General features: G+C 43.8%; 3 protein-coding genes across 12 annotated transcripts in view; 2 read left to right on the top strand and 1 right to left on the bottom strand.

The window, feature by feature from the left end:
* Window positions 1–5: 5 nt before the first annotated feature.
* Window positions 6–7,124, top strand: MED31 (mediator complex subunit 31). The gene is made up of 4 exons (XM_030800424.1): window positions 6–168; window positions 994–1,071; window positions 1,344–1,440; window positions 6,743–7,124. Exons 1-4 carry the CDS (start codon window positions 6–8, stop codon window positions 6,933–6,935), a joined length of 531 nt encoding a protein of 176 aa, XP_030656284.1. The 3' UTR covers window positions 6,936–7,124.
* Window positions 7,125–8,223: 1,099 nt separating this feature from the next.
* TXNDC17 (thioredoxin domain containing 17) lies at window positions 8,224–10,531 on the bottom strand. Its single transcript, XM_003274583.4, has 4 exons — window positions 10,171–10,531; window positions 9,568–9,649; window positions 9,082–9,157; window positions 8,224–8,447 (listed from the first exon to the last, which is right to left on the bottom strand). The coding sequence occupies exons 1-4, from the start codon at window positions 10,313–10,315 to the stop codon at window positions 8,379–8,381; spliced, it is 372 nt and encodes a 123-aa protein (XP_003274631.1). The 5' UTR covers window positions 10,316–10,531; the 3' UTR covers window positions 8,224–8,378.
* A 136-nt stretch (window positions 10,532–10,667) lies between these two features.
* The window catches only part of KIAA0753 (KIAA0753 ortholog), a 61,335-nt gene continuing 45,516 nt past the window's right edge, over window positions 10,668–26,486 (top strand). The window contains exons 1-4 of one of the 10 annotated variants that reach the window (XM_030800415.1): window positions 10,712–10,761; window positions 15,422–16,015; window positions 16,245–16,405; window positions 22,625–23,240. In XM_030800415.1, the coding sequence (XP_030656275.1) occupies window positions 16,313–16,405; window positions 22,625–23,240 (709 nt within the window). In that variant the 5' untranslated portion in view covers window positions 10,712–10,761; window positions 15,422–16,015; window positions 16,245–16,312. Of the gene's footprint in view, window positions 10,762–11,218; window positions 11,282–14,632; window positions 16,016–16,244; window positions 16,406–20,688; window positions 20,734–22,624; window positions 23,241–26,486 lie in introns of those variants that run through there. The other 9 variants (XM_030800414.1, XM_030800417.1, XM_003274581.2 and 6 more) reach the window with 9 other exon arrangements.

Genomic DNA, 26,486 nt, shown 5'->3' on the forward strand with positions numbered 1-26,486 from the left:
CGGGGATGGGCGGAGCCTCCCCGCCCCATATCCCACAGTGCCCCGGGACCGGAAGAGGGAGCCGTGGTTTCCGGAACTTCCCCCGCCACTCTGGGCTTTTGCTCGATCAGGCTGGTGGAGTTTTGGTATCTTCGTTTGTTATGGCCGCTGCCGTCGCTATGGAGACAGGTGAGTAGCTCTCTGATCTTGGAGTCTTCGCAGATGGAACTCTCCTCGGCCCAGACCGCTTCCCCGTGGCCTCCTTCCAGGCCTTACTGTTGGCAGGGTTAATATTTGGACAGGGAGGAGAGAAGGCTCTTGTAGCGTCTAGAAAGACTAAGGTACTCTTTGGAGTTTTCCTAATTTGGTTTGTTCGCATATCTTTGCTATCCAGACACCACCCCACCAGCTCCCCGGCGTGGGTGAGACTAAGGGAGAGGACTTGTGTGTTAAACCGTGTCCTCCTTGATTGGTTTTCTGCTTCTCACTTGAGCTTGCCTAAGTTTGAAATATCGTCGCCAGACTTGTGTATCACACTGCTACTGGTGCTTCTTATATGCATACGCTCCATGATCTTTTAGGCTCTCCGCAGCCTCTTGCATCCTAAGTTTTTCTTTACTGATTCAGCCCGTAGCGTTTGCGAAACTTAATCACTGTTAACAATTGTTAACAACGCATTATTAAAATAGGGGAAGCCACAGTTAATTACAGCCTACCTTAGTGATCACTGTTAAAATTCCTACATAGTGGCCCACGAGTGGTAGGAATTCTCCGTTTGTGTTGCTGTTTTCTTTGATGATTTCTCTTTAACTGTAGGGAAACTTCTAACTTACTCCTTTTAATCAGGGCTCCGCTTTTCTTAGATTTCGAAGGAAGGTTTATCTCCTCCCACTCCTAGTTTAGGAAGACCATCTCAACATTAGTCAGGTTTCTTTATTGCTCTTTCCTTACTGCAAATCAGTATTATATACAGTGACCTTTATTTTCCATGATTTTTGCTGTCTTGTCTCCTAGATGATGCTGGAAATCGACTTCGGTTTCAGTTGGAGTTGGAATTTGTGCAATGTTTAGCCAACCCAAATTACCTTAATTGTAAGTTGTTAAGCACCTCATTGAGTAGCTATTAATGATTTCTGACAGAAGAGTTGCAGTTCAAAATAGTATTTAGTTTTACACATTCTCAATTGAATGACATTACACTTATGCTGGTATATAGATATAATTGCGCACTGGGACTTGTGTTTTGAATCCAATGTGTGTTGGTGGTGGGGGTGTTATGTAAATAGATCGTTTATATTAGGGGTAACAGATCATAGTTTAAGGATTGGTTTGACCTACAGATTTTTTTTTTTAATGCTTTTCAGTTCTTGCCCAAAGAGGTTACTTCAAAGACAAAGCTTTTGTTAATTATCTTAAATACTTGCTTTACTGGAAAGACCCAGAATATGCCAAGTATCTAAAGTAAGTTTAATTTTTATAATCCTAAGCATGTGTATACTTTATTATATAATAGATTTCTTAGTTTCACATTGGCAAAAATGTATTTGGAATCTCTCCACTTCTTTTCGTTATCACCATCTTAATACAAGACACCCTCATCTCTAACTTGTAACACTACAGTAATCTACTCCCTGGTTATCTCTGCTTCCACTTTTACCTTCCTGCCCCCATCTCCACCCCAAACCAAACCAAGCAAAACAGCTTTCTACACAGAAACCAACTCAATCATTTAAAAATGTAAATCAGAACACTTTACTTTCTTGCTTAGAAACTTTCGATGGCTTTCCATTCCAGGCAGAATAAAATCCAGTCTTTTTTCTTGGGCTAAAGCCCTATATGATCTGGCCCTGCCTTTTCTGACCTTGTCTTTTACCACCCTCCCCATCTCACCAGGTTTCTTATCCCTAAGAACTCACAATCTGTAAATGTAGTGGCATAAGCCATGGGCTGAAATTAAAAGAGGGTATCTGTAAGGAAGGTGTTTCTGGGGTTATTTGGAGGAGGTGATCTTACCTGAGTCTTAGAGTTGCTGTCTTTTGTTTAAGGCCTCTTATGTGCCAGGAACAGTGCTAAATGCTTCATATGCATTAACTCATATATATATATATATATATATATTTATATTTATATTTACCATTCAGGTCGTTCAGCAGACACTTTCATGCTAAGGCTTACTAAGTTGCAAGAAGCATATTATAACCACAAAGCAATTCCCTTTTAATGGTTAAAAAAAAAAAAAAAAAAGAAAAAAAAACCACCTTGAACTCACACCACTGCTTTGTCTTAAGCAGGTAGAAAGCCATAGTGAACCTTTAAAAAAAAAAAAAAGTTTGAGAGGAAAATGTTTCAAACTTGTCTCGAAGTCACTTTTCTGTGTCCAATAACAATTGACTCACAAAGCATATACGTCTTATGTTGCTTGCAGGACCCTTTGCACCTTTTCTGGCTTTTTATCCATTTAATAATCCAAAGAAAAGACTTTTAAGAAAAGTAGACTTCAACGAATGTTGTATGTATGTAGATTTACAGACTCAGTGTTGGAAGCCTTAGCCACCACCAAGTTTTAATCTTACCCACAACATTGCTGAGAGATGGTCATCTACACTCTGCAGATTTCCATTGAGCCTGTGTTACTCTGTCAGGGACAGCTGATTCGATTGTTAGCCTGATGTTAGAAAGTTCTTCCTTATATTGTGATGTAATGTACCTCCTTGTAGTTCCAGTCTGTTTGTCCCTGGATTAAGCTAGAACCATTCTATACCCTCTTGAGGACAATAGCCTTCAAGAGAGACTGCAAATTAGCCCCTTTTGGGCGTTTTATTCAGTCTGCAGAAGATTTGTTTTTTTAATACTTGCCAACATTTAAAGATCAGAAAGTTTTATATAACAAATGCAGATTTCCAGCTACTCTTTCAAATCTGGAAGATCTAGTAACCATAGATCTTAATTCTCCCAAGTCAACAACTGGGCTGAAGCTGAGAGCAGCTGTCACTACTAGCTGCTTTCCACCTGGTGGAAGAGACACTTTCTACCACTTGGCCTGCTTCATTGATAGCCAGTAGGTGCCACTATAACATCTCTCTTCCATCTATTTTTCTCAACTACCCTCAGCCTTTGTGCCATGGTGTCCAGAGTTCTCATGAGTTGAGGTTCCCTCCTTGGGATATTTGGCAGTTGTACTTTATGCAGTTCAGCCAGGAACTAAACACAGGCCTTCAGATGTGGTCAGAGTACAGTGGGCCAGAGGTCCTTTCTTTTCTTCATGTGGACATAACACCTCTATTAATTCAACTTAAGTTTATATTACTTTTGGGGGTGGGGGTGGGGAGAGGATCACATTGTTGACTTGCTGGAAGCATTATGTCAACTAAAATCCTTCAGTTCTTATTTTCCTCAATGCTGTTGGGTTCTCCCTATCATGTTTCTTTTTAAAAACACCAAATGCAGAACTTCCCTTTTATACTGCTTCTATGTCATCTTGTTGACTTGTAGCCTATCAGAGTGTGATTCTTTATTGTCATCTAATGTATTCTGATATAATCACTGCATGTCTAAATTCTAGTTATTGACTAAATGCTACTTGAGACCATTCTTTTGGTTGTCATATTATTTTACAGTTGAAGAAACTGAATCTTAGAGAGGTTAAGTACCTTGTTAAAGGCCACCCGGCTGAAACTTACATCCTGGTCATTTTAACTGCTACTGCTGTCATGAAAGGGAGTTAGCCAGGGCAGGTGTGAATAAAGCATTCTAGCATAAGCAGCCAACAATTAGAGCAACTGTGTGTTTTTAGTGTGTGGATAGCAAACCTTTGCTGTCTTGGAAGTTACTATCTTAGAAGCATGGTATTAAGCCCTCTATTCAATGTGGTGTTCACATCAGTAGCATTGGTTTCATTTGGTAGCTTTTTAGAAATGCAGAGCTCAGGCCCCACTCCAGGCCTAAAGATTCAATCTGCATTTTAAGAAGTGACCCATATACACATTAAAGTTTTAGAAGCATTGTTCTAGTATCCTATTTTCCACATTTTAGTCATTTGCATATCACTTGTACAACTTTGGCTTTATCTGCATACTTCCTGAAGGGGGCCTGCCCCTCCACACCTGTAGGTATTTCTTGTCAGGTGGAGATGAAAGACTGAGAAAAGAAATAAGACACAGAGACAAAGTACAGAGAAAGAACAGTGGGCCCAGGGGACCGGCACCGGTGCCGGTCTCGCTTGAGCTCCCTCAGTATTTATTGATCATTATTTTTACTATCTTGGCGAGGTGAGTGTGGCAGGGCAACAGGTGGCGAGAAAGTCAGCAGGGAAACGTGAGCAAAGGAATCTGTATCATGAATAAATTTAAGGAAAGGTACTGTGCCTGGATGTGCACGTAGGCTAGATTTATGTTTCACTTTACACAAACATCTAACTGTAGCAGAGAGCAACAGAGCAGTATTGCTGCCAGCATATCTCGCCCCCAGCCACAGGGCGGTTTTCTCCTATCTCAGAATAGAACGAATGGGAATGGTTGGCTTTACACTGAGACATTCCATTCCCAGGGACCAGCAGGAGACAGAAACCTTCATCTTATGTCAACTGCAAAGAGGCCTCCCTCTTTCACTACTCCTACTCAGCACAGATCCTTTATGGGTGTCAGGCTGGGGGATGTAAGGTCTTTTCCTTTCCCAAGAGGCCATATCTCAGGCTGTCTCAGTTGGGGGAAACCTGGACAATACCCAGGCTTTTTTGGGCAGGGGTCCCTGCGGCCTTCCGCAGTGCGTTGTGTTTCTGGTTAATCGAGAATGGGGAATGGCGATGACTTTTACCAAGCATACTGCCTGCAAACATATTGTTAACAAGGCACATCCTGCACAGCCCTAAATCCACTAAACCTTGATTCAATATAGCATGTTTCTGGGAGCACAGAGTTGGGGCTAAAGTTACAGATTAACAGCATCTCAAAGCAGAACAGTTTTTCTTAGTACAGATCAAAATGGAGTTTCTTATGTCTTCCTTTTCTACGTAGACACAGTAACAATCTGATCTCTCTTTTCCCCACACTTCCTATATTTTAATGTATTTTAATTGTCTCAGTTAGCTTTTATGTCTTTTCAACTTGCAATAATTGCACTTACAAAATAGCTGGAAAAATAATAAAAATAATTCCTGTATTTTCTTCACCCACATATTCCAAATATGTAAAACTACAATCAGCAAAAATCAGCACATTAATATTATTACCTAATCTACAGACCTCATTCACATTTTGCCAGTTGTTCTGCTGGTGTGCTGTATGTAGTGCAGGATCCAGTCTAGGCCCGTCTGTTGCATTTTGCTGTTGTGTCTTCTTAGTCTCCTTTCATCTCAGTGGACTTTTCTTTTCCATGACTATGACAGAAATGATTTTGTATCCTTCATATATCTGCAGTCACATGAAGTCTATTTGTCCCACGACTGGTGACATTAATTTTGGTAACGTGGTTGAGGGTGGTACCCTCTAGGTTTCTCCATATTAAGTTACTATTTTTCCTTGTGTATTTAATAAGTATCTTACGGGGAAAGCCTTTGAGACTATGTAAATATCATATTACATATACTTTTGCCCATTTTAGCATCTTTTGAAGATACTTGCTTGAAACATTTTTTACTGTGACGATTTTCTAATTCTATCATTCTGCATTTATTAGTTTGGAATTCGATTGTAAGGAAGTACATTCCCTTGTTTTCTATTTATTATTTTATTAAAGAAATTTGCATCCATTTAGTGTGGACTTTTGGATTCTTATTTTTAATAGAATTATGAATTAGAATTATGTATTTTCTTGCGCTAAGTATTCCAGATTTGGCCATTGGGAGTCCCTTCAAGTTGGCTCCTGAATACTTTTGATCCTCCCAAGAATTTTTAGCACTTTTTCTTCTGGCACTACATAATGTTCCAGGCTCATCTTGTACTTTCCCTGTCTTACCCCTGAATCACCCTTTTCTCCAAGGAAACCTGCTCCTTGGAAACCACAATCTGGGCATTGTGTGTTCATTGGTACCACAGTGTCATTGCTTCTAGGCCCTCTCAGTACACAAAGCTCAAGAACTATGTGTATGTATGTGTATACATGCACACACGTATACATCTGTGTATTCTGTCTATATTAAAAGCCGTAAGTACATGCTGATGTTTTCAATACCAGCTCAGTAACACAGGGTTCATTCTAGCCGTTTTCCTTCCCGTTTCTATAACTCCTTTTCTGATAGCCAGAAATCTGGCTTTCTTTATCCACAGTATATCTACTTGTCCAATCCTACAGTGTATCTAATTTCAGAATTGGTATATCCCTGTGGACAAGAGTACAATGTATGTGCATAGTCCTCTTTCACACTCACTTTTAAATGAAAGTTGTCTTTTTATCCCTATTGATGGAAAAGTGAATAACAATTAAACACATAATTACTAAAATATGTTTATGTTCTTCACGTTGGAAACCGCTAGAACGGAATAGCATGGTTTGTCCCTAAATTTTCACTCTGCTGACCAGTTACTGTGTTGTGTGGTCCTGAGCAAGTTAATTTAATCTTTCTGAACTTAAACCTTCTCATTTTCAAAAATATTCAACACTGACCTTTGATGACTAATCGGGAAAAAACCCTATGCTACCAGAGTGTACTAAGTTACTATTATAGAAATGGTAGGCTACAAGATCGTTTTTAAGAGAATAACTGAACTAGACCTTGGCATTATTTACTTAAATTATGTTGTTCATTCACTTACAAACTTAAACCCAGGTACCCTCAGTGTTTACACATGTTAGAGCTGCTCCAATATGAACACTTCCGAAAGGAGCTGGTGAATGCTCAGTGTGCGAAATTTATTGATGAACAGCAGATTCTACACTGGCAGCACTATTCCCGGAAGCGGATGCGCCTTCAGCAAGCCTTGGCAGAGCAGCAACAGCAAAATAACACATCGGGAAAATGAAAAACTGGATACAGACGAGGCTCTTAATACATGTATATAATGTATTTCTTTTGTACAGTGAAGACAAAACAAATGAAAACTCTTCCTATCTACCTTTATTATGGTAGCCCTTAGAACCTTTAGTGTGCTTTTTAATCCAACTTTTTATTGTTAATAGACTATTTCTGTTAAACCTGAATTGTTCTTTGATTTCCCTGTGGATTTGTAAGGTGTTTTTCTTTTTTACGCATTTAGCATAATCACCTGATTAAGAATGGAAAAGTTAGGTGCTTTAGACCAAATAAGGCACTGGGGCATGGGGTAGGGGTGGGCCACCAAGTATACTGAATTCTAAGGCTAGCTCTTCCTGATATATAGTAGGGCAAGACCATCTCCTAGAACCTTACTGTCTCTCAGATCAACTACTCTACCCCACTTACCTATGTAGTGAGAGTAGCGGAGTCAGTGACCTCTTTAAATCACAGGACAGGAACTGCATAAAGGTTCTTAAATTCTGCAGGACAGGAAATACCTGTATTACCTGCTTTGCAAGGTGGCTTTAAGAATCACTGAATCACTGTGGCCTCACTTGACCTAGTCATGGCAGGACAACCAGTGGTTAATTACTAACTGGACTCTCGACTTTGGAACAAACATGAGGACCCTCAAATACTTGTGTTCATTTGGGAAAGCTACCATTGATTTGGGAGGTACCACAAACCAGGTGCTATGTTAAGTGCTTCCTTGAATTCTCATTTTATTCTCAGAACCTTGTTTATAGGAGAGAAAACTGAGGTTTGGACGGGGTGAGTAACTTGCCTGTGGTTACACAGCTAGTAAGTGGTAGAATCAGTGTGACTGACTCCCAGCTTGGAGTTCATCCCATCACTGGGTTATATAGTCTCTCCAGCCGCTGTCCGCCACCTGCCTCATCCCAAGTCAAGCACACTGAGATAGCTGTAAAACAAACCACCTCTAGTGTTCAGGAGTCTGTTTTTTAATAAACAAAACAAAACTGCCTGAATTAAGCAGAGGCTGGATTAGAGGTAATGTGCTTTCCTTCAGTGGTGAGGTTAGGTTCTACATTCCAAAATCGAAGGGGTTTCAGGAATATCATCAGTTGCTTTGCAGATGGAGAGAATTTAAAATAAAAGATACTGATCCTTTGAGAGATTTGGAAGGTGTGCTCTGCACCTTTAGGAGTTTTTAGGTATTTCCATCACCTTCAAGAATACATTCCTTTGAGCCTTTACTGCTACTTCTGAAGACTTCTTTATATCTTAAAAATATCCATGTATTACAGGCAAACTTAAAGGTTCATGGGCATTTTAATAGCACTCTATTGTTTAGACACATGCCAGTTTTTTAACATCATTTATTGCTAACATGAATTCAAAGCAAGTATACAGTTTATTGATACTAGAACAAATCAGGAAATCAAGACATCATTGCCATCCTAAAATCTTAATCTTCAGAGAACAACATTTCCACCAGGTTGGCCTGAAGACACTCAGATTCTACCAGTTTTTGAGGCTGTAAGAGAAGAACAGTCAAATCTTCACTACTCCTATAAAATGTTATTAGGAGTAGAATGAGTTCTGCCTTGAATGACACTAATCTTTGAACACAGAAATTATGCAATTCAGAAACTATCATCTAGTTATAACAAGTTTTATGAAAGAATCAAGATATTTGCTGTGAGATGAATCACTAACATACTTGGCTCAAGAGACTTAAACCCCAAATACCAGGAAGCTCCACAGACTGAAACAGGAGACAGCAAGCCCAGTGCCCTCTTCTTCCCCTCAACTCTTTAATTTAGGATCCCAGGGGCATGACTGAACTAGAAGAGATGCCCTTACTTTTTAACCAGAATTATGAATTAAATAGAAAACAATTGTTGATGCAAATGTTTAAGGAATTATGAGTCAACCTACTTTCTGTTTTTTTTTTTTTTTTAAGAGTGACTTAACATGAAAAAGACCTAATAGCTAGATATTTACATTATTAGTTTATTGGGATTGGCCATAGGAATGGACTTTCAGCAGCACTCTGAACAACAATGGAATTGAGATGAAATGTGAAGCTCTTTTCAAATCTGGATCCACAGCAAGTTAAAAGAGTTCTGACAGTGAATTACAGGCCCAGCATATTTAAAGATACTTACTGTTCCATACTTAAGTAGTGTAGGCACTGCTGTTACTTTCAAGTTTTTTCTGAAGTCATTATTTGGATCTTTCCAACTATTCCAAGAGAAAAAGTGATCATGAAAAAAATTTACTTGGTTTATTACAGTTTGCGTAATATTTGACATATTACTACATTTAATTTGTTAGTAATCACTGTTCTTGCAAACACTTAAAAAACCTTGCGGACTATGGCTTAATCTATTAATTACCCTGTGCAAAGTTTTAAAGTGTGACTGAGATATAAAAGTAAAGCCAGCTAAGTTCTGGGCTTACACCAGACCAGATTCGTTGAATTACCCTTACTTAATTCAGGTGGGCATTTTAAATTTGTATTTAATAGCTTCTAATTGTTTAACTTGTCAGACATTACCTTGTAACACAAACTGGGTGAGTCCCTGAGGCCCTTCCCGCCTAAGTTTGCAATTTGTGCACGTCTGTGAGGTAGATTATACATTGCCACTTACTAAGGCTTTTCTCCTACTTGGCAGTAGATGAACACACATCCTTCACTAATGTGCTTCAGCCCTTCTCGTACGACTGGTTCAGCTTTAAAAAAAGTTGAGATAAAATAATCGCACGTCAACTCTACAATCAGGCAAGTATAAACAGTGTTCTTTTCCCCTTCCCCCAGTCTTGGTAAGCACTCAGACTTTAACCTGCAGGTAACTGAAGAGGTCAGCAGAAGTCAGGTGTTCACTTCTGGTCTTAGAGCCACGTTAAGGGTAAGGACCAAATCCCAGTCCCGATTTGCCCCTGCACCACCGCGCCCATAACAATGGAAAGCACATGTATTTGCTGACCAACTCACGTACCCTGTAAGACACTAATGGTACTGGGGGAGTGAGAAGTTTTAAGGAAGTAGATTCCAAGATCATCCAGGTAAAATGGTACAAGGAAGAACGCTCTTGGCAGGGCGGGGTAGGATTTAATGGAGACATGGGGACAGCTCAGATTGCCTCGCGGATGTCTGAAACCAAGACTCTGCCTCCGCTAAGCCCCCTTTCTGGCTGTAGGCTCGACCTTCCTGCCATTTCCATTGGACAGCAGCCCCCGAATCCCGGCCTCACCCTGCACGCAGTCGGGGCACCAGCTTTTCCCTCCGGCGTCCTTAGAACCCGTAAAGTAGGCGAAAATGGTCTTGCCATTGTGTTGTTCCACGGCCCGGTGGAACTCCTCGAAGCCGGACACGCTTACCTCCTCGTAGCGGGCCATTGGCACGACGTGCAGCCGCTGCTGGAGGAGTGCACGTCTGGTCGCTGCGGGTGGGGCCTACGTGGGCGGGGCGAGGCTGTTTCCGGGTGGGCAAGAGAGGGCGGAGCGTGGGGAAGCCAGCGCCGCTGAAAAGTACGGGAGCTTCTGAGGATCACAATCCATCCGCATGGCTTTTTGCTCTAGTTTCTCAGCTCTTTCTGCGCTAGTGGCACTCCCAAGCCCAGGCGTAGATCTACCCTAATCTAGTCCCAGCCCCGACCCCATGGACACTGGCTGCAAAACTTACCGCCTTGCAACACCTGGCTCCTTAAGTAGTTCGGCGCCTCAACGGCTCCCAAGCCGCCCTGCGCCTGTTGCTATGGCGACTGGGCTGGCGGCCGGAAGCGCGGCCTAGTTGGGGGCCCCCGTTGCCCGCCTCCCAGTAGCCGCGCCTCTCCCCAGGCCAGGTGGGCTCGGGCCGGGGCTGGGGGGATTCTGGGAAGTCGCATAGAGTCATGGACCTGGGGGAGAGGAGATCTGACTCGGAAAGCCTTTGTTGCTTTGTCCCCCCAGTTACCTTTTCTGCCGTCTAGGCTTTAGGGGGGCCTGGGACTGGGGGCGGGTTCCCGAGACTGGGCGGGGGTGGGATGGGTGAGGGGCTGGGAGGGAGAAAGGCTGCAAGGCCGGAGCTGAGTGTGTGAGTGCGTGTGTGCAGCAGCTTAGGGAGCGAGGTGCTAAGACAACCCCCAGGGCTGCGGTAGGGAGGAAGGGAACTACCCTGGAGCTATGAGCCGGGCGACTGGCCGTGGGGCCTTGCCCAGGCTGCGCCGGGGCGAGCAGGCGGCTAAGATGCCGGGTCGCTGCGTGGGGCCCAGCAGGTCCGGGCGGGGAGTTCGGCGGCCGTGGGGGAAGAGACGGGGCGCAGGGACGTCCCGAGGCCGTGGAGCAAGGCGCCGGGCGAAGTCCTCGGAGTGGGAGACGCGCTGTGTGAGTGCAGAAAGGCCACAAGGCTGTCAGCGGCCATGGGGGACTAGACAAGCGGAGGAGACAGCCGACGCCGCCGGGGCGAATGAGGCTTTGGGACCTCCTGGGACCCCAGGCTCCATCGAGGCTGCAAGGGACCCTGGGGCTGTGTGGGTGAACGGGGCTGTGGGGGAGCCCGAGGTGGTGGGGCCTGCCGGGGCTGTGTGGGTGACCGGGGCTGGGGAGGAGGAGACCGAAGATAGGAGTCCCCGGGGCTGTGAGAGAAAAGGTCGCCCGGGATCTCTGGGCCATGAGAGCATTCTGCACCTGTGGCTGAAGGTGCAGGCTATGAGGGCCGCCTCGGGATGTGGGGAAGGAAGTAGAGTCGAGCTCCATCCCGTGCCTGCGGGAGAGGGACCTGTCGAAAGGGGTGTTCCTGGCCGAGCTTCCTGGGTAGAGACAAGCCGTGGCGGTCTTACAGGGCCCTGGGTGAAGGGACAGGCAAGGGGGATCCCTCGGGCCCCCTCAGGGCCTACAGCTCTGGGCTTAGGGGCAGCTTATGAGAGAGCCTTAGGCTTCTGTGGACAGGGACAGGCTGGGAGGGTGCCTCCTCCTCTGAGTGTGCCTGGGGCTCTGGCGTCAAGTTCTGAAATGGCCCCGCACCTGTGGAGGGGACAAGCTGTGGGGGTTCCTGGGACTGGGAGAGAGAGAGGCTATGGGCTTGTCTCAAGCCCTTGTGAAAAAGAACAGACTGTGAGCGAGCCTGGGACCGTGGGGTGGACTGGGGCTGTGGGAGCGCCCAGAGCCCTGGAGGGAGAGCTCAGCTGCGGGGGTGCTGCAGGGCTGTGGGGGAGAGGACAGTCCCCACAGATTCCTGGGGCTCTGACACATGAAGCAGTCTGTGGGGCCACCGCTGGCGAATGGGGGAGGGGACAGGCTGTGGGGTTGTCCGATGCTGTGGAGGAGGAGCCTACTTCTGTGGGTGCCGCAGGTGTGTGTTACAGGAGACAGGCTGTGGAGGAGACAGACTCTGTGGGTATGCCCGGCCCGTGGGGCACAGGACACTCTGTTGGGGTGCCCTGTGCTACTGAAGAGGAAACTAGATGTGGAGGTGACCCAGGGTTCAGGGAAAGGGGACAGCCTGTGTGGGTGGAGACAGGCTCTGGGGGTGATCCAGGGTCACGGGGAGCTGCACAGACTGCAGAGCCATCATGTTCTGGGGAGCAGGCAGCAGGTTCTGGGGGTGCCCCAGGCCTGTGGGGGATAGAACAGGCTACAGGGGTACCCAGGGCCTTGGGGAAGGGCACGGGCTGTGTGAGTGTCCCAGGGCTGTGGGGAGCGGGACAGATGGTAGGGGTGCCCCAGGCTGTGGTGGTACCTGGAGCCCTGGGAGAAGAGCTGAGCCACAGCGGGGCCCTGGGCCTGTGGGACGGACAGCAAGCTCTTGGGGGGCCCCCAGCCGAGGCAGTGCCTGGGCTTGGAGAGGAGACCTGTGGTGGGAATATGCTGAGCCTGTGGGAAAGGAGGCAGGCTGTGGGGGAGCCAGAGAGTCTGGGGCCTCCAGCTTTAGGGGTCCCTGGGTCTGTGGATCAGGAGGCTGGCTGTGGAGATGTTGCATGTCCGTGTGGGAGGAGGCAGGCTGTGGGGGTGTCTGAGACGGTGGACATACCCAGGGCAGCAGATGTGCCCCGGCACAGGTGTGCCACAGCAGGGGTCCCCATGGCAATGGGTGTGCCCGGCTCTGGAAAGGTGCCTGCCAGAGTGCCTGCTGCTGTGTGGGCATCTGGCCCTGTGTGTCAAGAAGGCAGCTCTAGAGACATTTTGAACCTGTGGGAAAGGACTCGGGCTGCCAGAATATCTGTGGCTTCAGGGGGACCCGTGGCTCGGGAGGATCTGTGGTCTGGCGGGGAGGAATCCGTGGCTTCAGGGGGACCCGTGGCTCGGGAGGAGCTGTGGTCTGGCGGGGAGGAATCCGTGGCTTCAGGGGGACCCGTGGCTCGGGAGGAGCTGTGGTCTGGCGGGGAGGATTGTGGTTCTGGGGCCTTCCTGGGCCCGTGGGGAAGGAGACAGACTACTGGGGTTCCTGTGGTGCCTGAGGGGCCTGGGCTTGGGGAAGAGAGTGACTCGGGGGGTATCTCAAGACCCTGGGGACGGAGACAGAGGGTCAGGGCTCCTGTGGCCACCGAAGTGCTTCCGGCTCCTAGGGTGCCTGGTTCTGTGGAGCTGGAGCCTGGCGCTGGAGGCTTCTCAGGCTTGTCGGGGAGGCAGCAAACTGCAGGAATGCCTGGCACTGTGGGGCTGTCTGCAGCTAGTGGGGTGCCCGTGGCTCCCAGGGTACCTAGGCCTGTGCAAGAGGAAACTGGCTCAGAATTGTGGGGTGAAAGAGAGACAGTGGGCGGACCTGCAGATGCCAAGGGTCCCACAAGGATGGAGGTGCCCACCTTGACCAGGATGCCTGGGCCCATGGGGGAGAAGACTAGCTCTGGGGGTGTCTCAGGCTTGTTGGGAGGCAGACAGACTACAGGAGTGTCCATGGCTGTGGGGCTGCTGGGGTCTGTGGGGGAGGGGACCCTCTTTGAGCATGTCTCTGGCCTGTCTGGAAGAAGGCAGACTGCTGGGAGGCCTGTGGCTGCTAGAGGTTCCATGGTCGTGGGAGTGCCCACAGCTCCCGGGCTTCCTGGGCCAGTGGTAGGGGATACTGGCTCTGGGGATGACGGCTCAGGCATATGGGGAAGGAGACTGGCCACTGAGGGGCCCACAGCTGCCAGGGTTCCCGGACTTGTGGAGGGGGAGACAGGCTCTGAAGGTGTCTCAGGCCTGTGGAGAAGGAGACACGGTGGAGCCATTCCCGAGGCCGGGAGGGTGCCTCTGCCTCTGGGGGTGCTTGCAGCTGTGGGAGCTCCCATGGCAGGGCGTGCGCCTGCTGCGGTGTGGGTGACCGGGTCCTCAGGAGCAGAAGTGGATGTGGGTGTCTCAGGTCTGACCGTGCAGAGGAGACAGTCCACAGGGGGAGTGGGGGCTTCAGAGGATGAGACAGGAGGTGGGAATATATTGGGACTGGCCGGGAGCAGCCAGGCTGTGGGGACACCTCACACCTGCGTGCCTGGGGCCAGGTTATGGAGCTATCCAAGGTCTGTGGGGGAAGAAACAGCCTATGAGAATGCTCTAGGCATGTCAGGGACAAGAACAGCTGTGTGGGTACCCCCAGTTTCAAGGGAGGAAGTAGGCCTTGGCCATTTCAGAGACCACCTACAGCCAAGTGGGAGGAGGCTGGCTGGAGGAGTGTCTGCAGTCAGAGTGAGAGGGAGCAATTTGGGAGAGAGTTATGTGGGGGAGGCTAGATTGAGGGGGGCGTTCCAGTAGTGTGTGTAGGGAAGAAGTTGGGGCTCTGTGGGAGGGAACAGGTTTGGGGGAGGTTTGTCGTGGGTTGTGGATGAAGGCACAGGCTGTAAGGGCATCTCAGCATGGCGGAGAAAGGGTTTTCGTGGAGACGCCCCAGGGTATGTAGAGGGACAAATTGGGACGTTTCCTGGAGCAGTGAGAAAGGGCCAGATTGCAAGGAGAGTCCCAGAACTTTGTACAGGGGGACAGTTTAGGGGTGGGTGTCCCTGGACTTTGTGTGTGTGTGTGTGTGTGTGTGTGTGTGTGTGTGTGGCATCACTTGAGGCATCCTGGAACTGTGGGGATCACCTAGTTTTTTCCTAGTGGAGAATGGACTATTTGGCCCTTGGCACCTAGAAGCAGCCAGGGGGGAAGTACTGACCATTTAAAAGTTGCAGATCTCCGGGCCCCATTTCTGCAGCCTTCATTCTGCAACTCCAGCCACCCACCTGTGCCGACGTCAAGCCGGTTGGGATTGCCTTGCTCATGTGCCTCCTCCCATCTGTTTTTTTCACCATGTGTCTACAGCCTTAGAAATAAGGGCTCTTAGACAGCTGTCTTTATATTCCTAAGAAGTATCTGTCTTTAAGCAAATCTAGTCTGCAAATTTTGGATTTATTCAAAAGCTTAAATTAGGGTTGTTTTTTTTTAAAAGACCTCGAATTTCCCAATTGATTTACTGTAGCATTTTTCGAGAGAACAAATTCCCCAGGGATTTAAAACTAGTCAGTTCACAGAAAATCAGCTTAACTCAACAAATGCTAAATTGTGTACTATGCTCAGAGCACTTTGTTATGGGAAATAGAAGAGCAAGACAAGGCCCTTCCCATCAAGGCACCTTGTCTGGCTGGGAAGATGAGACATATACATGTGAAATAGGTAAATAACAGTATGAGACAGTACTATACGTGATCAGTACGTTGAGTGGCAGGGATAGTAAAGTCTATAATGAGGCCTTCAGAGTAGGGCAAGGCAATGATAAGGGTGTAGCCCTTGACAGCTTACCGAGTGCTTTCATATTTATTATCTTGTGTACATACGTGTAGGGTGGGGGAAAGATCGGGGGAAATGAAGATTGAGAGAAATCATTCAGCTCTCCAAATGACAGATCCTGGCTTGAATCGAGGAATTCTGATGCTACAGGTTTACTTAGAGTCATTGAGAGTTATGTGCCTTCGGGTCACCTGACAGAGTGAAGCATACTGCTTTCTCACTAGTATTAAGACTTGTTAATGTAGACTGCGTGTCCAAAAACCACCCTGCCGGAACATGCTAGTTTACCATGGCAAAGCTCTGTTTTGGGAATAACGCCTTGCTGGAGACCTTTGAGATTTGAAATTTGGAATGGAAAGGGCTCAAGAGATTATTATTAAAATAGTAAGTGTTCCCCTATTTTTTTTTTTTTTTGAAATTAGGAACTTCCAAAGTGTGGTTGCTTTTATAAATGGAAGAAACTATCGTTTACCTATCTTTAAGCAGTCACTCTCAGTATGAGGTTACTATTGGCTACTTCTAGCATATTGCTACATGCACATGGCACTGTGTTTTATCTGTTCTTTTCCCTTGTTCAACGCCGTTGCTCTGAAGTAGCTTTGTTTCGTTTTAGGAATGGTTTTAGGGAAGACTGTTGCCTGATGACAAGGCTGTCACTATTGTTCTGTACTACCTGACACGATGGGACCAGGCCAGCCAGCTTCAACCTGTGTTCATCTAGCACCTAGGACCCAACTTGATGGGAAGAGCGACCCCCAAGTACTTCAGACCCAGGTAGTTCTATTTTTGCCTGAGATTTTTATTATTAAATATTTCAAACAAAGAAAATTTGAAAGAAAAGGACAGTAAACACTTTTGAAATCACGTCCTAGATTCAGCAGTTGCTAACAATTTTTTCTGTTTTTCTACCTACTCAACCATCTGTCTTTAAAATTTTTGCAGAATCACCCCAAAGCACATTGCAGTCAACATGATACTTCTAAATATTTGAGAATACTTCTCCTAAAAATGAACTCTCCTACTTAATCATACTACTATTCTTACACCATTTCTTATAAGAAATGGATCCAAAAAATTCCGTTATCCAATAACCAGTCTTTATTCAGCTTTACTCAGTTGTCTCAAAAATGTCTTTTTCCCTAGCATTATATTATGAAAATCTTTAAAAATACAGCAAAGTTGAATTTTACAATGAACACCTCACCTAGATTCCATTATATTTCATTTATTTGTTTCATTGCATATCTGTCACTCAGTCATCCCTCTAGAGATCCATTCATCAATCCATCTTATTTTTTGACACATTTCAAAGTCAATTGCAGGCACGAGTATCCAAACTACTTCCATATGCATGTTGTACATTAGAATTCACTCTGTTTAGGGCCGGGTGCAGTGGCTCAGGCCTGTAATCCCAGCACTTTGGGAGGTCCAGGTGGGTGGATCACCTGAGGTCAGGAGTTCGCAACCAGCCTGACTAACATAGTGAAACCCCCATCTCTACTAAAAATACAAAAATTAGCTGGGCGTGGTGGCGCACACCTATAATCCCAGCTACTTGTGAGGCTGGGGCAGGAGAATCGCTTGAACCTGGGAGGCGGGGGTTGCAGTGAGCAGAGATTGTGCCACTGCACTCCACCCTGGGTGACAGAGCGAGACTCCATCTCAAAAAAGAAAAAAAAAAAAAATCACCCCGTTTACTGATTTTTTTCTTTCAATATACGTTTTACATCAGAAATGGTGAAAGATGTACACACTGCAATGTGTACATCTTTTCATATTTGCTGAGTTTTGACAAATGCATACATATGTGTAACCTATACCTCTGTCAAGATACAGATCATTTCTGTTATCCTAGAAAGTTCTCTTAATGCCCCTTCCTAGATAACCCCCACTCCTTCCCTCCAGAGGCAGCCACTATTCTTATTTTTTCCACCACAGATTAGTTTTCCCTGATCTAGAACCTTATGTAAATGGGATTTTGTATTTTTTTGCTGTTAAGACTTATTTCACTAGCTGTAAAGTTTTTGAGATCCATTCATGTCATTGCGTGTATCAGTAGTTTATTCCTTTTTAATCCTTTTTTCTCATTCCATACTATGAGTATACCACAGTTTATCCATTCTCCAATTAATGGAGACCTGGGCTGCTTCCAGTTTGGGATTATTATAAATAAAGCTGCTATGAACATTCTTATACAGATCTTTTTGTGAACATGTTTTCCTTCCTTTTGGGTAAATATCCAACAGTGAAATTGCTGAGTCATGGGGTAGGTGTATATTTAGTTTTATAACAAACCATTGGACCTTTTTACATAGTGGTGGTACCGTTTTACATTCCTGCTGACAATGTATGAGAGCTCCAGTTGCTCCACATCTTTGCCAACACTTGTTGTTGTCTTTTTAGCCATTCTGGTGGGTGTTTAATAATATCTTATCATGGTGTACAAAGAAATTTAAAAAATTTTTTTGACATAATTTCAGACTGACAGAAAAGTTGCAAGAATAGTCCACAGAATTCCTGGATACTCTTCTCCCAGATTCCTCAAATGCTAACATTTTGCTACGTATTCCCTCCTCTCTCTCACTATCTCTATGCACACACAAATTATTTTCTAAACCATTTAAGAGTAAATTGCAGACACAGTGCCCTTTTACCTCTATTTTTTTCCTAAAAATAAAGAATTCTATTATATAACCATAGTACAATTATCAGAATCAGAAATTAACATTAAATTAATACTATCATGTAATCTGCAGACCTTACTGAGATTTTGTTAGTTGTCCCATTAGTGTCCTTTATAGCAAAAGAAAATAGAAGATCATAAGGTGCATTACATTGTCATGCCTCTGTAGTCTCCTTTAATCTGATTTCTGAGTCTGTTTTTAGGTTTTGTGACATTGATTTTTTTTAAGAATATAGGCCAGTTATTTGTGGATTTTCTCTCAATTTAGATTTGCCTGATGTCTTCTCACAATTACGTTCAGGTAATGCACTTTTGGCAGGAAAACCACTGAATGGTACTGAGTGCTTCTCAGGACACCCTATCAGCAAGTACATGCTGCCAATTTAGTCCCAGCACTAGCAGTGTTGACTTTCATCATTTGATTAAGGTGGTATCTGCCTGTTTCTTTCATGGTAAAGTTACTCCTTTGCTTTTTGTAATTATTTGTCTTGGAGACTATGTTACTGTCTTTTTAACATCTCAAACTTTCACCAACTACTTTTAGCATTTTTGGCTGAATCAGTTTTTTATTATGATGGTTGGCAAATGGGGATTTCTAATTTTACCCTTCCTTTTACATTTACTTGTTGCCTTACTCCTTGCAGTCTGGCCCTTTCCCACTGCTCCAGGAAACCCCTTCTTTTCCTAGTACTTATTTATTTATTTCAGCACAGACTCATTATTATTTTTTATTCTCATTATTTATTTTGATGTTCCAATGGTCTTTGATTTAGCCAGTGAGAGCCACTTCGCGTTGGCCCCAGTGTCTCTGACGTGATCTCATCAGTCTTTGACCACTTTATGGTGTAAAAAGATACTCCAAGGCTGGGCGTGGTGGCTCATGCCTGTAATCCCAGCACTTTGGGAGGCCAAGGCAGGAGGATCACTTGAGGTCAGGAGTTCAAGACCAGCCTGGCCAACATGGTGAAACCCCATCTCTGCTAAAAAATACAAAAAAATTGGCTGAGCATGGTGGTGCACACCTATAATCTCAGCTACTTGGGAGGCCAAGGCAGTAGAATCACTTGAACCCAGGAGGCAGAGATTGCAGTGAGCCAAGATTGTGCCACTGCACTCCAGCCTGGGTGACTCTGTCTCATAAATAAATAAACAAATGAATGAATGAATAAATAAATAAATAAATAAATAAAAGATACTCCAGGCTCAACTTGTCTTTTCTTTGTCCTGGCCCTGGAATTAACCATTTATCCAAGGAGACTTTGATTCTTCAGTGGAGAATGGGGCTGGATGTGCTCCTTGATACTATCATGTCATTGTTTTAGGCCCTCTCAGAGGACAGAACTAGGAAATAGATGTATACTTGTGTGCATATACATACATGTACACACATTCATAAATGCACATCCGTACTCACATGTCTGTAGCTACACTTTCTCACCTCCTTCCTCTTTCTTTCTTTCTCTTCCCTTCCTCCTTCTCTTGCTGTCTATGTATCTTTCTGTGTCTGTCTGCCTATATGTCTGTATTAAAACTCACAAGTTCACACAGGTATCTCCAATTCAAATCCAACACTACATATTTCCAACTCCCTTGTCCCAGAGCATGAAAGCTGGCTGTCATTATCCACAATATATTTACTTTTTTGCTTAATTCTGGAACGTACAAAAAGTAGTTTCCAAATTGTAATCCGTGTCTCTGCTCAAAAAGAACCCTGCAAAATTAGAGTTCAGTATTTGTTTAGAGTACATTCGTCTTTAGCCTGATGGCATATAGTCCAAATGCTATATTCAAAAGTTACTGGGGTTAATTTTTTTCATCTTCACTTTTTAGCGTGGTTATGTTACTTATCTGAGACCCAGTTTGGTTCATTGGTTTCTGTTGGTATTTATTTGAGGGTTTTCCGCTATCCTTATGGATTTTTTTTCCTTCCTTTCCCTCTTCCTCCCTTCATTCATTCATTCCTTTCTTCCTGTCTCTCGTGTATATGTGAAACATTAACATGGTTCCAAATATACAAAAAGGTATATTCAGAAAAGTTATCTGCTACCCCATTCCCTCTGTCCTTTCCATCCTATTCCTACTGGTTCCCTGTAGATAACTCATCTCATTAGTCTCTGATTTTTGTTTTCTGTTTCTTTTTGCACAAGTGATTCAGATGTATATATATTTTCTCATGTATTTTTTTATATGAAGGGTAGTGTATTATAAATATACTTTTTGTGCATAGTGCTTTCTACTGAACAGTATATTCCAATCTCTCCACATTAATTCATAGAAGTGTCACAGAGATCTTTCTCATTTTTTTTTTTTATATCTTTGTTTTACTCCAGTTTGTGGATAGACCATTGTTTATTGAGCTACTCTCCTCCACGGGGACTCAGATTGATTCTAATAATTTACAATTGCAAACAATATGGCAGTGAGTAGCCCTATGCATTGTGTATTGTTGGAGGTGTATCTGCAGGGTAATTTCCTAGAAGTGAGACTCCTGGGTCAAAAGTTATATGTGACACTTGTCCTTCAAGTTGCCTGCTTGGGTCTCTTTCAAGTGTCTTTTCTTTCTTTCCTGCTCTGAAGCTTTTTAATTAAAAAAAAAAAAAAGTGATGAATGCATGTTTTTGTTAGCAATTGCCAAATTCCCCTCCATAAGAATTATGCCAATTTGCATGACCACTGGCACCTCTTCTATGAGTGTGCCTGCTTCCCACAGCCTCACCAACAGCATGTATTGCTATACTTTTAAATTTTTGCTAATCGGTTGGGTAAGAGATGGTATTTCCATGTATTTTTAATTTGTGTTACGAGATTGAACATCTTTTTATGTATTTAAGGACCTTTTTTTTTGGTAAATTGGTCATATGTTTTTCTCTGTTTTTATTGAGTTTTGATCTTTTTATACTTCAATAATTATTATTATAATTATTATTATTACTTAGAGCCTTCCTCTGTCATCCAGGCTTGAGTGCAGTGGCTCAATCTTGACTCACTGCAACCTCCACCTCCCAGGCTCAAGCGATTCTTGTGTCTCAGCCTCCTGAGTAGCTGGGATTACAGGCGTGCGCCATCACGCCTAGCTAATTTTTATATATTTTTTAGTAGAGATGGGGTTTTGCCATGTTGGCCAAACTGGTCTCAAACTCCTGACCTCAAATGACAAACACTGTTCATCAGTCTATGTATCTTTCAGATGGTAACTACTTGTTTTCTCTTTAGTGAGCTTTTTAACTACTTCTTAAAAATCTGAAGTACTTTCCTGAAGTTTTGTCACAATGGATTATTTTTAAGTGACTCTTGATGCCTGCAATTATATAAACACATTGATTGTGAGAGCTGGGGAGGCCATCTCCAAGGTTATGGCATCACAGGACTGGGTTCATTGAATTTGTAGGCATGAATTCTCCTCAGGCTATTGACCGGTCTTTGCCAGGCTCATTCTGGTAGACCTAAGGAGGGTACATATTTAAAGCCATAAAATCTTTTCTTTCCTTTAACCCGATAATCCCAGAACAGATCATTTATCCTAAGGAAATAATTTTAAAAAGTTAAAAAACTAAATGCATGGAGATATTAATTGAGGTAATATTTCTATTAGTGGAAAACCTGGAGCAATCTAAATGTTTAACATTAACATTATAGTTAGGCATGAAAAGACCATTCATTGGATTTTGGAAAATGCAACAATGACAAATAAAAACTGTAGGGATATGGAAACATGTTTATGTTTAAGTGCAAAATGAAACAAAACTTGCACTTATTATGAGGAAAACTGACAAAAACTTGAGCCTGTGTAAGAAAGCATAAGTGGACTATTTCAAGTGAGATACACTTAGGAGCAGGGTAAAAGATGGATCCAGCTGCCAAATGAAGTCTCAGGAAGACCTGAAGAAGTACTATCAGATGGCTTGGGTCTATCCATGGAGCAAATTTTAAGAAAGCTTCAATGGGTTATATTGGTCACTTGCTGGGGCCTGACATTTTGAAATAGTACAGAAGTCCATAACTGGGAAATTGAAGGACTTAGTGGTTGCTGCTTGAAGCTTTCTGGGTTGACTTTTTAGAGGTGGTTCCCAGTATGACATGAGTAAACAGAAGGATAATAGTATGGGACTGGATGATTGTAGGATAGAACCAGGGGTATGTGATGAACCCAAGGGTATAGGAGAGTGGCTGTGTCTATCAGTAAAACAGAAAAATGCCTCTTAGCACTAATGATCTGGTGGAGAAATTTTAGGAATTTGATTATAGACATGTACCAACTGTGCGGTATGGAGTTTTTCTGATGTCTGCTTACTTTTATTTGCTTTTTAAAGAACCAACTGCAGTTTAATAGGAATGTTGCTACACATTCAAGCAACTTGGCGATCCGATATTCTTGCCCACATGCCATTAGAATTGAAAAACTGAAGCACTCATACGATGACTCATACCATTGTAAAGATGGAGATGGTCCTGACCTAGGCAGTTCCGTTTCATTTTCCGTCATATCGGAAGAGAGACTTAGCTATGCTGTCCACCTAGCCAGAAGAGATGTGAAACGAAGACAATTTGAAGAACATATAAAAGAACATCATCTCAGAAGTCAGCCTCAAAGCTCCCAGAAGTGTGGACATACTAAGTATAAAATACCCGACCACAGCGTGGAAAGGAAGGAATCAAAGAGTCAAGCAGCCTGTCAGTGCAGCCACCAGCCATCCAAGGTAGAAATCTCCAGCTCTGGTGCCAAAGTATACCTTTACTCATCTCATCCAGGCCAGTCAGAGCTTACTGTGCCAAATTCGCCACCCACCCATGATCCGGGACTTCAGCCTCATCCCAGAATAGGTGACCACAAAAACATAAGTGAACAGAAAAGCTTGCTAGAAGTCCAGCGACTCCAGAAAGAACTGAGCAGTTGTATCCACAAAATTGAAGAGGTAACTAAAAAAGGTGAGAAAAACTAGATTCTTTACTTCGACCTAAGGCTGTGAGTATGGGGTGGTTTAAATGCATTCCTTGAGGACCCTCAACCCCTACAGCAATTTCATTCCTCCCTTCTGTGAATTGGTTCACTGGAGTGTGAGCACGCAGGACAAGACAGTTAGGCTTGGAGTTTGAACAGTGTCTTGCCCCAGCTCCTCTTTCCAGCGGAGGGACATGGAAGAACTTCTTCACTGCCCTTCGAACGTGCACTGACTGAGGGCCCAGCCTAGGAGGTGGCGTTAATGTTGGCTGAAACTTAGGTCTTCTGGGACCTGAGTGCAAGTTATCCTATAATGTTTTCCCTCTTCTGGGAAAATTATTTTTCAGTTTGCTCAAAAAGAGAGCATAATGTATGTATATTATAGGTAAAACCAGTTCTCACTTGGGCAGTATTTAGGTGAGTACACACCAGTAACAAGGGAAGTTGTGGGTATATGTGTAAAGTGAGCACAGGGTAGGAAGGAAGGAGTTTAATCATCATATATGGTTTTCTACAGTTGTGCAGTGTTCTCAGGGCCCTTGCATTTCCCTGCTGAGTAGAAGACTGGTTCTACGTGGAGAATTTGGGGTTACCATAACTAACAAGTAGGGAATCAAGCCCAGCTTTCAGATTGCAAGGGGTATGGAGTTGAGCATCAAAAGAAACTGTTTTGTATTAGGGTAGTACATAGTCTAGAATTATTTTTTGCATTTTCAATTTAATTCATTTATGCATATGTACATATATGCATCTTATGTAAAGAATTTAAGGTACCTTAAGAAATACCTGTGATTGAATAAGATAAAACAAAAATGCACATGAGGATATTGTGGCAAAAGAAACAGTAAGGAAAGGAAAAACATTTACTAGGGATGAGTCACAGATTTGCTTCTGAGCTCCCTAGGAGCCAGCTAAAGAGGGAACTTCAATCACTTGGAGAATTTACAAAGTCTAAGACAGAAAAAAACAATTGTGTAAGGAAAACAATTATTTCACATATTAAGGCCAGAAAGAAATTTCTCCTGCGGGTCTTCTTAAAGTGTGTGTTGTATAATATCATGAACAATTCAAAAACATTCCAGTATAAAAATAACAGAAATGTTGTGGCTTGTTTCTCTTGATATTCCTTAGTGTCAGCCTGTGGCATGGACCCCCGCATATTTTGATTGCAAGCCCTGCAACCAGGGGAACAAAGCCACAAGGCCCACTGCTCCGGTGATCTGGCCTAATACTGGGGAACTGTTAGAACAGAGCTTCCAAAGTCTTCGTGGGGAAGGACTGGGTTGGTTTATTTTATTTACGTGAATTTTCAGTGTGTCATAAGTCAGTACTTTGTGAACTATAATAAAAATGTCACAGTAGCGGCAAACTGCTATGGAAACATGTAAACATATACTTTAAATTTCTGTACTTACCTTTCACGGACTAATAATAGTTTGCGATGGCCCCTGGCTGCAGACCCCCTTTGAAGTAGCCCCGAAGGCCCATTTGTGCTTCCCAATGCTGCTCTGTAGACGGCTGCAAGCGCTGCGTGAGAATCGTCTGCAGTGAGCCTTCAAACCCCCCACCTAAGCCCGTTCCATTTATATTCATAGAAGTATGTGAATCCAGATTTTCCCCTACCGTGCAGCCCAAACGAGATGAAAGTAATTAGACATATAGGGTCTCATGAGACTGCATCTGTATCTACAACTCCTGACTTCAGATTTTTGCTTTCTTCAAAACAGCCTTATACTCTTTGCATTGTTTGATGTTTTAAAGAGTAAATATTAAAAATTTGAACTTATAAAATACACTTGTACTAATTGAAGATTCCCTTTTCTTTGATAATTGGAGTATGTTGGAGTTTTGTATAAGAATTTGTTTGTATAAGTGTATTTGAAAACCACAGCCTGGAAGGAATAGATAGATTGCATCTCCTTCAGGCAGTTTTCCAGAAACAATTTCTTTGAACCAATCTTTTCAAGATGTAGAGTACCAGTGTGTACAAGGGTATGCTTCCTGAGAAATACATGAAGACTCTAGACACTCAAATAATTTTGAGACTTGCTATCTTAATATGTTAGAGAAAAGACTTGTCTTTTGAAATCAAGATTAAGGCTGGGCATGGTGGCTCACACCTGTAATCCCAGCACTTTCGGAGGCCGAGGCAGGTGGATCACTTGAGGCCAGGAGTTTGAGACTAGCCTGGCCAACATGCTGAAACCCTGTCTCTACTAAAAATACAAAAATTAGTTGGGTGTGGTGGTGTATACCTGTATTCCCAGCTACTCAGGAGGCTGAGGCAGGAGAATCACTTCACCCGGGAGGTGGAGGTTGCAGTGTGAGACTGGTGACAGTGTGAGACTCTGCCTCAGAAAGAAAAAGAAAAAAAAAATGATTACGATAAGATACTATCTTAATGTCTCTCTCTCTCTTTTTTATTCTTCTCTTTTTTAAGACAGCCTCATTTTGTCGCCCAGGCTGGAGTGTAGTGGCGCGATCTCAGCTCACTGCAACCTCCGCCTCCTGGGTTCAAGCAATTCTCCTGCCTCAGCCTCCCAAGTAGCTGGGATTACAGGTGCACACCACCACGCCTGGCTAATTTTTGTATTTTTAGTAGAGACAGGGTTTTGCCATGTTGGCCGGGCTGACCTTGAACTTCTGACCTCAGGTGATCCGCCCATCTCAGCCTCCCAAAGTGCTGGGATTATAGGGGTGAGCCACCACACCTGGCCAGGATTTCTCTTTTGAATTCAACATTTGATTATTTTCTATTAAACAGCAAAGAGTAAAGACCATGTTAAGTGTCTTTCAGGACATATTTAGTGGCTGATCAGTAGGCATTTATTCATACCTTCTTTACATTGTAAAACTAATTTTGCTAAACATAGAAATAGGCCAATAAAAAGTTTTTGAAAAAATAGCAAGAATAGCAGATTTTGGCTCAATATAAGGAATTCTAAAATAGTAAGAGTTGCCTCATAGTGAAATCGCTGTCCAGTGGGAATTATGGCTGGACGGGAGCTTGATGGAGTAAATGTCTTCATGTCCCTTCCATCTCTCAGTCAGTACACAGGTCTACTTACTGCTGGTTTCTTGGCTGATGAAAAATGAAATTTTCTGTTATGATAGCCTCATTTTTTTCTTAATAAAACCAGAGATCTTCAACTTTATTATTTCTGTAAGTAATCGAAGTCTTTGTAAGTTTTAATATATGGTTTATAATCCACTTTTGGGGAAAACTATTAATA

This window comes from Nomascus leucogenys, chromosome 19 (assembly GCF_006542625.1).
Source record: "Nomascus leucogenys isolate Asia chromosome 19, Asia_NLE_v1, whole genome shotgun sequence".
Taxonomy (NCBI): domain Eukaryota; kingdom Metazoa; phylum Chordata; class Mammalia; order Primates; family Hylobatidae; genus Nomascus; species Nomascus leucogenys.